General features: G+C 40.4%; 1 protein-coding gene across 10 annotated transcripts in view; it reads left to right on the top strand.

The window, feature by feature from the left end:
• Nucleotides 1–13,220, top strand: part of SHC3 (SHC adaptor protein 3) — a 60,536-nt gene extending 47,316 nt beyond the window's left edge. For all 10 annotated transcript variants that reach the window (XM_027670984.1, XM_027670985.1, XM_027670980.1 and 7 more), the window contains 4 exons: nt 692–788; nt 1,685–1,879; nt 4,083–4,378; nt 7,178–13,220. In XM_027670984.1, the coding sequence (XP_027526785.1) occupies nt 692–788; nt 1,685–1,879; nt 4,083–4,378; nt 7,178–7,306 (717 nt within the window). In that variant the 3' untranslated portion in view covers nt 7,307–13,220. The remainder of the gene's footprint in view (nt 1–691; nt 789–1,684; nt 1,880–4,082; nt 4,379–7,177) is intronic.
• The last annotated feature ends 533 nt before the right edge of the window (nt 13,221–13,753 follow it).

Here is a 13,753-nt window from a genome sequence, read left to right as displayed (position 1 = left end):
AATACTGTACACTAACTGGGAATGATTTAATGCAGAATAACTTAAACAATCTAGTGCAGTCATTAAGAACAGTTCATTATGTTAATAACTTGGCAGCCATCAGTATTCAGCCAGACTCCTAGGTAGGTTTTCCACCTCATGTTGAACTGAGGTCAGCCTGGATATTTCTACCAACACTCCTGTTCAAAATTTGACTGCAGTATCAACATAGTCACTTAAGAGGAGTTTTCAGATCCAGCACAACTCTGCTCAAATCCAGATGTCTGTAGACAACATCCTCCCTTCAGTGCCCAAGTGCCTTCCCTGGTACCAATGTGGGTCTTTCAGCTCGTGGTTTGAAGAGTGCTGGGGCTGTCTTCTGGTCCCTGGCATGTTTCTGTGGAATGCTTTTCCCAGGAACAGTTTGTCAGGGCTTGCTATGTGAAAGGAAAATGTACTGAAAGAGGTGATGCACCCTTTGGTATTGTGGGGCTTAAAAGCAGGAACTAGGGAAGTACGCATGAAGGTCACTGGTAATATCTTACTCTTACACAAATGTATTTGGAATATATATATATTCTGACACCATGATGAATCAGAAAGGAAGAGTGTGAGTACACATAATACAGCCAAGGAGATTGTCAGAGCCACTGATAATGTATCTGAGCATTTTAAAGGCAATTGCAAATTTCCTTGCACGTGTCCATTCTAGTCTGCAACAGGAGTGGGAAGAGAGCAAATTTATTATCAGAGCCATCACTCAGGAGACAAAGTCAGTGAAGAATGGCATCATGGGCCTGTTACACAAGGTGAGTTTTGCTACTTTTAGCTGTAACACTTCAGGTGGTCTCGGGTGGGCAAAGCATGTGAAAGTCTGATGTCTCAAAGTCTTAAGGCAATGAACTGCACTTTGTCTGAGTTTTAGTGTTGATACCAGTAAAATGCATTTGTTAATTACCTCTAGATAAATTATTAGATGCACACCTTCATAAAATATTTTCTTCTGCAGGGCAGTTCATAAATAGAGTTGCCCAAATCATCAGCTTTCTAACTTTCAATGTCCTAAAACCCCGTGATTTTAAAAGGCAGGCTGCATGGTCTGTTCTGAAAATCTGACCTACTAGGGTATGCAAGATGGAATTTTTTTAAGGAAAGGCCAAAAGTGAGAAGTTTCACTTGAAATGTGAAGCAATGCTCTCTGTTCCACAAATAGCAAATAATGTATAACGGGGTTTTTTGTTGTTGTCTATAAATTCCAAGTAAATAACTTCAAAACGTGTTAAATTTCACCTCATCTACCTTTATGTGACAACTTTCTGTGTTTCTAGAGACACTTTCTTTTCAAATGCCAGAATATGTTGTCTGTTGTTAATCTGCAGAGCTGAGGATTTTATTCCTTCTCCTCCTCTCATGACTCCCCAGCTGAATATAATTTTTGAAACTGAGTCTTTATTTACAAAGGTTTCCTTTCCTTCTGAATAATAATGCCCCCAAACCCTTGTTGAAACACAGTTCTGAATCCATTAATGAACGTTTTTTTTCCACTAGATCCTGCAATTATTGACTTTACATCTCCCATTCCAGGGAATTTTAAACTTGTAGTAGTGTGGTGTGGTGTTAATTGGTCATTATACCAACACTGCTTTGTCAAATAGAAAAAAAAAAGAGGAAAACAAAATAAAATTCAGATCCTTGAATTTTCTAGGATCTCTGGATATCTCTAGTATGCCAGAAAAGAAATCAGAAGTGATACCAACACCAGAGATGCCAACATATGTAAACACCCAGCATATAAATGTAGAAGCTCTACTGGCACTTCAGGCAGATGCTGAATGTACCTTCATTGGAACAACAGAGGAGACCAAAGAAAGCAGCCCAGTAAAGGATCTGTTTGACATGAGTGAGTTCGCTTCCTATTCACTCCCTTTCTAACAAATGACCTGATATGTTTGTGCACTAGTTCTGAATTAAACAAAAGAAAAAAAAAATAATTCCAAAGTTTAGTGTTCCTGGTGTAATTCATGGTGGTTTTCATATTGGACTGAGCTGAAACAGGGTGGCTGAAGATTTAAAGCTAGTCTGTATTATATGAGTTAAGGAAAGTTGCAGTCTATGTTACCCTGAACATCACAGGCAACTATGTCAGAAGAAAAATAAATCAGGAGCCCTGTCATACAGGGAAGTGAAGGAGAGTGGAGGAGTGGATGGGTGGAGAATTAGCTCCAGCCTGTCCTGTGAGTATTTTACTAGGAAGTCAAGGTGTATAACAAAAGCTTTGTGCAAGAAGGAATGGGAATTAAAAGGCTGAGTTATCTCTTGCACTGGGTAGGCCTACAATCCTATCCATTCCAACTTTGAAGTCTGCTTTTCCTAAATTAGAATTATAGCCATAGCTGCAAAACAGTGCTTTAAGCATCAGCCATAATTTGATGTTGGTGCTAACAATACATGTTGTTTTCAGCCTCGGGGAGACACTTTGCAGGAAATAATAGGGAAAGCATTTGATGCACAGAAAAATTTGTTTTTCTACGCTTCCTACCTCAAATACATTCCTGACACATTTTATTTAATTCAGTTTGCGTGATTAAAAGGCAGTGAGACAAAGCAGTTGGGTGCCTATATGTTATTTGTAAAATAATGTATCTACATTTCTGTTATCTCAGTATACATAAAACTGTCTTCCTGGCATGTTTTTGCTGAGGTATGACTCTATTTCCACAGCTTAGTGGGATTTTGGATTGAAAGAAAGGGAGAGGGAAGAAAGTTGAGAGAGTATCTATCTGTGAATATAGATCTGAAATGAGAAAAGTATGCTGTCTGAAACCAGAGGTGTTAATTTGGATTTCTAACATACCATGCCCTTAAAACATGCACGTGCTTACTTCTGTTTTATACTAGTTATTTTCCTAAAAACAGGGAAAATTGATTTATCATCTTCCAGCCTTCATTAATCTTTATCATCAGAGAAAAGGAGTATTAGAAAATGTTCCAGCTCAAGTTAGTGTTTGTCAGGCTAACCGTGAGGTGGGCTTAGTGCAGATCGCAATTTAGTGAAGACATATATAAGCTACTCCTAATAATTGAGACATCAATAAGCTGTGGCAGCACGGTATTTACTCCATTTCCCCGAGCTAAATTAACCTTCTCTGTTGTCCCACGCGGACGTGGCCGTGCTCTCCTCGCATCCGAGCGGTCTATTCAGAGCTGGAGTGCTGCTCCTCGGCACTGCCCCGCAGATGTCCTTCTGCAGGTCGAGTGGGCACAGAACAACACTGCTTTTTAATGCCTATACCAGTTGGAACAGGCGAAGGTCGTGCGAGGGAAAATAGCTTCCAATGGCTCGGTACAGCGCGTAATGAAACACCCACGGACGTATTTGCTATTCCTGCAAGGCTGCTGGGGTCTGTAATGGCACATCTCTCCGTTCCGCTCTGCAGGAAGGAGCACTGAGTTTAGGATTTAGCTGAGGTTTAAAAGATGTTTCCCCGAGGCTGATTTTTAGCCAGGTAAATGGCGTTAAATGTGTTAACCTTTGTCTGTTTTGCAGGATTCTCTTCCTAGATGGAGGCTAGGAGTGGGCTGAGTGGTAGGGGTGGCTGTTCCCTTCTAGACATAGCCTTGGGCTGGAGACTCAGTAATGGATAATTTTTAAATGAATAAATTGTTTGAAGAGAGACCAGATATGAGTGTAATGACATTAGCTACCCATATTATGCAATTTATTTGAAATTAAACTGTCTGATATACCTAGCAAGACTAAAGGAGAGCTTTGCCTGGTACCAGATCATATAAGCACAGCTGTTGACAATAGCCACAGCTGAAATAAAAACAGTACCTTTCAAAAGCTCCTGCAGAGGTTCACTATTATTTTTATTGGTATCTTTCTGTGCATAACATACATTTTAAACACGTTACACTCCTCGGTCTTAATAGAATCCATAAAGCAGTAAGTCTCGTAGTATGTTTCACCTTATTTTTTTCATAAAGGTAGAAGGAAGCTGCTACAACGCAAAACAAACCCATTTTAAAATGGCTGGAATATCACCATTTTGTTACATGGTTTACCTGGTTTACATTGCTCTTGTTTCTATCTCCATAACCAGGACCATTTGAAGATGCCCTCAGGAATCAAACCTCTGAGGCCGCGTTGAAGAAATCCACCTCCACGGGGTGCACCAGTCCTGTTTCATCCAGGGCAGCTGCCCAGACTGAAGCTGAACAGCTGAGTGCAGAGCCGTGGTACCAAGGAGAGATGAGCAGGAAAGATGCAGAACAGCTGTTGAAGAAGTGTGGAGATTTCCTCGTGAGGAAGAGCACCACGAATCCCGGCTCCTACGTGCTGACAGGCATGCACAACGGGCAAGCCAAGCACCTTCTTCTGGTGGACCCAGAAGGAACTGTAAGCACTGACTCCTCACTGATACATGGGGTTTCTGGCTCTACACGTTTTCTCTAAATGTGTTTAATCTTCTTTACAGCTTGTTCACAACCGTTCATAAGTACTGCCTTGTCTCTCTAGTATGCCATCACATCTCTGATTCCCTCCCTGGTGCCCAGCAGAAGACACACTACGTGATTTCTGCAGATTGCAGGGAGCCTTAGGGACCTGATTACCAAACAAGACCCATCTCTTTGCTGCACAAAGGCCACCTTAGTTGATGAAGGGACCCTCCCCACAGCAGGATTGGAGAGGTCAAGGGAGCTCCAGTTTTCTGTAGCTATCTTCTGTAGCCTTCTGGGTAGGCTTAGTCTCTGCTAAGAGATTAAAATCATTGTCCTGAGTATTTTTCTTGGCTCTTGGTAGCTACAAGTGGGTAACTATTTTTCCTCTGTAAAGGACAACTTTAGATAACCAGCCCCAAAGTAGGTGAGAGTTGGCCTGTTGGCATCTCTTTCAGCTGAGAAACCTGTGGCAGAATTATGCCAGTCCTGCAGACTCTGTATTGCTGCGGTGAGGAATGCCCATGGTACTTCTTGTTATTAGTCACATTTGTCACATGAGGCCAGTCAAAGAACAGTTTTGCACTTTCGAGGTGCCGACTGCCCAGTCCTGGGCTGGATGGGGACACCAGCCCAGGGAAGTGGCTCTGCACCTCTTGGGGGGCAGCCTCCCCTGCTGAACTTTTGCCAACAGTTTTGCAGCTCCTGGAACAAGGCCCCCTTATTTTCCCTTTAACATAGACCCACCAATAGCTGTTGCAGGGTACTGCAAGGAAAACACTGCTGTGTGATGTGGCGAGTGCAGGGATGCAGTGTCCCACCAGGAGCTCTGCTGCACTGCTGACTGGCATGGGGTACTCAGGTCCAGTGATGACTTCCTGGGCATTTTCTTCCTGTGAAGGCTGGAGACCCTCCCATCTACTTTTGCACTGCCTCTAGTGCAGCTCTAATTTGCTGACATCCTTGTCTAGGGACCTGCTTGTTCTCTGCATCTACCCCTGCTTGTGATGTGCCATCATGGCTCAAATGGCCCTGAAATGCCTCGCCCAGGAGGCACCATTCCAGAACAACAGCTTTCCTGAGACCTGTGGGATCCTGAGGCCTCTGAGCAGCCCTATTTTCAACTTGTCAGAGTGGAGAGTCATCAGTAAAACGCCAGTGTGTGACCAGCTGCAGCACCGTGCCAGCAGCTTGCATTTCTTCAGCGTGGCCCCAGTGTGGTTATTCTTAAAAACTGACTCACACAAAAGCTGCCTGAAAATTCATTTCACACACATTACCCAATGACACAGTTACAGCTCTTAAGGGTGTGTTTTCAGAGCAGAGTTAACTGTCCAGTTACTCTGCTCTCATCCAGCTAACAGAAAAATAAAAAAGGAACGAGAGATCCCTCGTTCAGGTGCTTAAAATGGAGGGCTGCAGGATTTTTTTTTCTGGATTTAGAATGAGGACTGGAACTCTGGTGATGGCAGGCTACTCGTGTTAAGTAAATCTCAGATAAAGAAAGTAGCTGCTTTTTTAAAGACGCCTTTTCATTTCGAAAATGTGGGTTTGAATTTAGGGAATGTTACTTTTCAAAGCAGTATGCCTCAGGAATGAGGAGAGCCTGTTGGTTTCTTTCAGTGACATAACTACATGTGGACCGAGCAGATAGCATCACCTGCCATCAAAATTCTTTGCTTCTGTTTTTTTTTACCCTGTGTTGAAGTTTACAGGAAGGTTTTTTTACCCTGTGACATCCTGTGTTGGATGTTTACAGGAATTTTGCCAGGTTTTAACGTTGAAGATTGATGCATCTCAAGAGAGGTGCCCACCACAATGTCAGCTGGCTTTGGAAAGTTCTAACAGAAGTTGTTCTCTCTTCCTGAGAAAAGTTCAAGCAGAATGGATGACGTTCCTTACTCAGAGCAGTGCTCACAGGCATTTTCTTGAGGCAGTGTAGAGACATCCTTATACAAAGCTTTACTGCAACATGATGTTTGCCAGAGTGGACCTGTGGAAGCTTCATGCCTAATTAATTTTAAACGTAGGAAGGAAACGTTTTGTGAACATGTGGTTAAATAATTAAAGATTGTTTTGAGATATGGATTAATTTTTGGCCTCTCCTGATAATCTTGACTGTTTTATCTTGCAGTATCAGTTTCCTCTTATCGCAGGGGTAATAATGTGTGTTAGCAGGATGCTAGAGCAGAGGGCTGGTAAGTGGGCTGGAAAAGTGACGTTCCCTGCCCTGAAGTGTTTCAGTACCAAAGCCACAGGGATGTGCAGCACGGGGCAAACACAATCTAAGCACATGTGGTGGCTGGGTCACTTTTGGAGAAGGAAATTTCCAAGTACCTGAAGAAGAAGGTCTCTGTTAAGGAAAGCACCAAAATGCTGAGGTGCAGAGAGAAACTGGGTTCTGACGTATCTGGAGGGACAGCTCTTTCCAATGAAAAAGGTGCAAGCACTTAAAAGAGAAGAAAAGTTGATCTAAAAATCTGACCTACAGTGAAACAAAATGTTGTACAGGAAGTTTACAAGCAGACCTAATCAGAAAGGGTTGCATGCAAAATGCCTGTTTGGTGAGAATAGAGAGAGTAACAGATAAAACAGAAGCCAAGATGGATAAGTGCCAAATTTTCCACCAGTTTTGATGGGAAAGGAATCAATCTCTAAATCATGATTGTGTCATTTTGTTCTTAGACAATTTCAGTGTGAAGTTAAGGGGGAAAGTACTTTTCTCTTTAATCTATATTCTTGCATCCTTTTTTTGAAGGTTCGTACAAAAGATCGTGTCTTTGACAGCATAAGTCATCTCATCAACTATCATCTTGAGAATAATTTGCCAATAGTTTCTTCAGTGAGTGAACTCTGCCTGCAACAGCCTGCTGAAAGGAAACACTGACTCCAGATCTCTTTTAGTTTTTGTAACTTGTGAGCTATAACTGGTAGAAATTGCAGATCTGAAAAAAAACCAAACATGTACATTAAAAAAAAATACATATTCATGTGTACTTCACCAGTATGTTTTCTTTATGTTTAAGAAGCCCCATTTCATATGGTACACTTGAAAATTCTCAGTTCTTTATGTAGACATGAAATCACAGCAGAAAGCTTTCTTAAAAGTAATTTCAATACAATTGTTCAGATTCTCTAATGTGACTGTTGATAATGTATATATACATACCATATATATAAATACAGGATATATTTATATTTTTTGAGTCAGTCTATCGACAGTATAGAACTATCTTCTGTGCCATGTGTTTTTACCAAAAGAAAAATGACAATTGTGATTGTTCAGATAAAAAGTAGAATCCAGCAGTCTCAATTTCTTGAGAAATTTAATATTAGGAACCTTATTTCTGATCTTACCTAAGAAGCACAACTATGGGGATTACAGGTGGATTATGCTAATCAATCATGGTAGGAGCCTGAATTCAGCATCTACTATTCCAACTCAGAAATTTAGCATAAAATATTTTTGAAAGCATTATCCACTTATGTCATTGATGTCAAAAGGATTTTATCTTTCTGATGTCAAGTTTGAATTCTTATATGGTGATACTCGAAACATTTGTATCCTACTTTAACAATGATTTGGTGTGATCTCTCTGTGTATGAGGTGTGTGCTTTGATTTTTCTAATGATATTGTGACAGTATATTGTAATTTATTAATTTTAGTGCTAAAATTTTATTTATAAGTAGTTCTCTGCTTATGGTGAAGATCTAGGTGTCCTTGACTAACAGTCTTGAATGAGATGTTGCATACTGAGTAGACAAGTTCAAATAACTTGTGTGTAATAGGCTTAATCCAAGATGTACATGATCGTTCAAAGACATATCTGAAAAATCTTTTCTTCTTTTGAACGGTGAAAACTATCTCAATTCAGTGGTCAGTTTTGCAAATTTTGCCACTTGCACTTACTTACCAAAGCATAACTTCATTTTGGCCTTCAGCAAGTGATAGGTATTGCAAATACTGTTTTTCTCTAAACATCAAGTTTAAAAAAATACACACTTACTAAAGACGCATTTCTGGCAGAAATGACCTTGACTTTTGGTACTGGGAAATGCTTTAAGGGATGATTGTACTATTCACATTTAAGCATTATATGAAGTTATTTTCCCATTCTAGGAATCTTATTATGAGTCAAATTCAATAGACACAGTTCCTGTAAAGACAAAACTTGTGCCAGAGTCAAGATTTAGCCTTCAGCAACCCGAGGTCTTCTCTAGCACCAGTCTCTCAAATCAAATCTTCAGACTTGATTCGTAAAGACTCGGCAGGGTAGAGTCTAGGTTAAGCATCTGCCTACCCTGCAGTAGTCAACACTTAAATCTACTTAGAGTTAGATTTGGTTCCAAGAATTTGCTAAGTTTAAAAGTTTGTCAAACCATAACAAAACTGACTGAATGGTTTACTTAGAATACATTCAGGCAGGACCGTGATATAAAAATTCTGAAATAATTTTCTTGTATCATCTCCTTTTAAATATGGTGAATTTGCAGCTTGGAAATTTGATTTTGGTTAATCTCAAAACTGAAAATGACCAAGGCACTTAAGATTGATCATGTAATCTGTGCCATAAAGGTACACTTGATTCTATAATCAAGACATCCAGAAGCCAAACTAAGACATTAGCAAACAAAATGCTTGTGATTAATTTTATTACAGGTAGTTTTTATTTGGTGTTTATTGGTCTGGATGGAAGTTGAGAGCAAAGGAGAGACATTACATGCTGCATTGCAACCCAAATCAGTATGGTATTAAATTTAGAGGAACTCTTAAAATCTGGTTATACTACATTGGAAGTTGTAAGAAAATGTGAACAGATCTCATATCCCAAAGTAGCATTCACCAAAATTACTTTATTTGAGTTTCCACATCTCACCATGTTCCATTTTGAAGTATCTCAGTTGTCGCTTTTTTTTTTTCTTAAATAACACTTATTATTCCATGTTCTAACCTTCCTGTAGCCATGCTGTGGAAAGTTTTCAGTGTGAGATCACTATCTGTAAGAGAAGGTGTCTTTTGTTCTTTTGAATATTTCATATAATTTCAGTAAGAGTTTGGTGCATAACCCCCTTGGGTGTCTTCAAAATGCCCACCTGCTGCCCGTGTCCATTCTGGATTCCTGAGTATTCTGGAAAAACATGACAAGATTTGGGTGTATGAATTGAAGGCACTGAACATACACCGAAATAAACATCTAAATTTTTTTACCACTGTCCTGGCTGCAGCTTTAATGACTTAGCACCCACTTAGCTGGATGCTTTGGAAATTAAAGCAGGCGGCAATGAGACACAAAATGAAACAGCCTGACAGAAATACTTAATTTCCCAGACTACATTTCACAGACTCTGCCTCCAGGAAAATGCGGCTATTTTAAGCTGCTCTGTCAGCACAGCCAACTTGCACAGCTCAGCATGTGCACTGATTATGCAAAGGCTGCATATACCTTGATCAGGATGCAGTTTGGTCCTGGATAGCGATAGTGGAATTGGGCTGTGACAGTGCCCTGCTGATGCAAGGGGCCAGCAGATCCTGTCTGGCCAGGTGGGAAGGATCCAGAGGCTTTCTCAAGTCATTTGGGAACCAAATGATCTCACAGCTGTCCAGGAAGGAAGGGTATGTGTGCCAGTCAGTGCTCTGTTTGCGGATCCTGCCATGGCTTTCTGTCCGTCACTCTGGTAGATTCTGCTTCCCCCTTCATGAAAGTGGTATAAAAACTGTATGGCCACTTGGATGGCAGTTTCAAACCTGTTGTCATGAGGGTCAAAGTCCATTTTAAACTGAACTCAGCAAGAGCTAATTGAACCTGCTAGAACGGCTGGGCTCGTTTCTGTGAGGAACCAACACTGACAGCCAATTTAAGAGATGTGGAAGTTATGAGAGAGGCTCAAACGCTGTGTCATTGGCTGAAAATCAAACAAACAACAGCATAATAATGTGAGCCTTTTAAAGTCTGCCTTTGATTTGGAGTCCCTCCACCTTTTGCTGTTATTCTCTTTTATGCAGTCTCAAGGGCTACACACTTGTTGGCGGTGATTCAGTGCCATGACTTCAAGAAGTGAGATTTTACTGAAAGAAAAGATTTTCTAGACTCAGTAGAAATCACTGAGATTAGGCAATATTATAGTATCCTTTGAGATTTTCCCAGGGAATAGCTGAGAAGTCAGAACTGAAACTAAATATCTGCAAGACTGTTTACGTTGCTTTTGAGCCCTTTCTAATTATGAGTTTTGCTTCCAGTTGTTTTGCAATTATAGAAACTATTGGCAATGAAAACACACTCAATTCCTTTAAAGAAAGAACTTTTAGAAGTGAACCAAATTATTCTGCATACTTTTATTGCAGATCTAGAGCAATTATTAAGATAATAAAATTTTCCAGTGATGCTGGCAGTGATAGACTGGACATCTAGGTACAATCACATTCCCAAACTTTCAATTATTTCAGATGCTTCAGAAGCAATGAAACCTCAAAGGTAGAAAATGTGATTTGAAGAGTGAATTACCTTCTGACAAATGGGAGTTTGCTCAGAGTGAGGACTCCCAGCTTCCCTTCCCTAACGCAAGAAGAGAGTGTTCAAATTGACCATGCCTGGCTGGTGACCATATGAGGAGATGCAATTTCCATGGCTTAGTGCCTGCCTTCCTGCCCAGGGCTTTGCACCCACGGTGAGGATAGAAGGTTATACAGTAGTTTCACTCCACTCCACATCCTACAGTTCACAATGGATAGCACTGGTTCTGCCAGAAATCTCCCTGCCAGACATATTCAGTAAAAGCTTGAACAAAAGACTTAGTCCTGGGACCAAGTCTTGTGTGCAAAATGTGCACTGTCACTGTAAGAAAGTGTTTAACATCCTGGCAAATATCACCTGCCAGCACTAAATTTTCTGTATCCCGAGTTCATTCTTTTTTACCTCTGTGGAATAACACGCTCACATTTCTTGTCATCGTAGTCCTCAGGCATCACGTGCAACAAGATGACATGAATTTTTAAAAAAAATTATGCCAGAGCGTGATTGCTGCTGGCGCATCAAGTGCCAGATGCCAGCTACAATGTATTAATAATAGAGTTGATGCATATTTAGATATTTGTAAGTAGCAAATGTTCCATTTGAAAACTAGCAGAGTTTTGCAGCTTCTAGGAAATTTGCAGCTCTAAGGGGGATATTTGGAACTTGTGAATATTCTGACAAAAGCTTAAAAATCCTGCTTTCAATTTTTTGTTCTTACCTTCCAATGTCTATCTGAAGTAAGTGGTAGAACCAAGAATTTATATTAAGCAAACCATATTTGCATAAATAATGTCTAAACTGAAGTAACAGACGTACTTCCCTTTTTATCTTCCAGGCAGTTTCAAAATATATCTGTGTAAAGTCCAAATTCAGATTTACCTCAGCGTACTGTCAAAAACATCTTGATTTACATTGTCCTTTTGCCCAAACCGAGGTTTGCACTTTTTCACAAGCCTGTGCTTGTTCAAAGCTGTCAGGATATGGGCAAATTCCCACTAAAAGCTCTGTGATCGGCTGTACTTGCTCCACTCCCTCAGCCACAGTGTCTGTGGACCTTGGTCATATCTGCATTGGATGCAGCTGGAACGAAGACACAGGCCTGTGGAAAAGATAACATGGACATACAATTTGCCAGCAGTTAACCAGAGACTTGGATAGAGAGCAAGAAGCCGTGCTGGGAGAGAAACCTTCAGGGATGAGGAATGTGAAGCCTGGAAACATGAGCCAATAGGCATGAAAGTTACTAATGAGAATAGAGTCCCGTTGCCAAATTATAAATGTGCTAATTGGTTGATGGGGATAAAGCAGAACCTCTGGGGATGCCTACTGCTCATCTCTTACTGAGACATTTATGTTCATAAGCCCTGATCTGTACCTCTGCATACTCCAGCGTGAGCATCTTGTGTGGCTGCCACTGAGAAAAAGCAGGGCTGCTTGTCTTTGTCTCAGTAAGGGGAATAAGATTTCAGAGCTATACATTTCCAGCAAAAGCACCATATAAAGACTGTTTAAACCTTGTACGACCACAAAACGGGTTGTGGAAACCAAAGCTAGAAAGAAGCTGAAACTGGGTGACTCATTCTGCTACCCCACTGTGTAAGAGACAGTGCAGATGACTCAGAAGAGAAAGGTAGCCTCAGATTTTGAGATTAAGATCATGAAGATCAAATAAAGTCCAGGTCAAATGAAGGATTTTTTTCAGCAGTTCTCCTTTTTGTTCCGTGAGGCAAAAAAACACCAAACACATCCAGGCATACTTTAGTTCAAAATAAGTGAAATTTTCTAATAAGTGAAGAATGTAAAGATTATAATTGGTATATATTTGTGTCCTTTGTGTCTGGATTGGTGTGATAACTGCTTCTCAGTAAAGTCCTGCAGAGTTAAACCTTGAAAGAAGCCAGGTTTCTTCTTTTGAGGTAAATGTTTTTCTTTGCATTGTGTAGGCAGCAACAATAAAAAGTGACTATTTTGCTGTAAAAGGGACTTTTACTGTACAATCATTATTTATTAATATTTGTTATTTTTAGGAACATTTTTAAATGAGAATTGCATAAAAAATAATGTATGTGGAGATATTGTGATAATTTATATTCCCAACCATTTTTGTGAATCTCAAGTTTTTGCCTGTCTGCTGATTGTGATATTCTGGCTCTAGAGGCAAATTTTGTCTTTGAGGAAGTCCTTGAGCAACATAGTTTGGAATATAAGTGTCATGCAACTGTTTTCTGACTATTCAGTTTGTATATGTTCAACCAAAGTAATAAAACAGTGAGCATCACTATTAGATTGAAATGCATGTGAAGTGGGCTTGAGTCTGTTCTCCTGCTCTCGGGTTCCCTAATGGCCTCAGTTGTTGGGTTTGGGTTTTTGTTTTTGGTTGTTTTTTTTTTTTTAATTGACCTGAAGGAAGGCCCATTTTGTAGCACGATATGTGCCATTCTGCAAGGCTTACCTGGATACTGAATATTAGTAAGTCAATGAATTGCTCAGCCCAGTAGAATCAGGGATGAAAAATGTCAGAGGACGAAATGGCACATGAGGACCTGGACCTCAGTTACAGTGACCTCACACCACAGGAGCACCACTTAACTTTGACAGAGGCAGTACTGAGTTCCATGGGTTTGTTTTTGACAAATGCCATTTTCATGATGCAAGGAATTGTTCCAATTTCTGAGCCAGACAATGCCATCTCCTGAAAGGGTAGTTTTCCTGCTTGGCACACTGAGCAGGAGGACAGACAAGGGTAGCTTACTCCATGGTCTTTCCGTGGAGAGTGACTGCAAGTTCAAGGTCCATACAAGAGCAGCCACTTGGTGTATTT

Source organism: Neopelma chrysocephalum, unplaced genomic scaffold (genome assembly GCF_003984885.1).
Source record: "Neopelma chrysocephalum unplaced genomic scaffold, ASM398488v2 Primary Assembly neopelma1_97017, whole genome shotgun sequence".
Lineage (NCBI taxonomy): Eukaryota > Metazoa > Chordata > Aves > Passeriformes > Pipridae > Neopelma > Neopelma chrysocephalum.
This window is presented reverse-complemented; position numbering and strand designations above follow the sequence as displayed.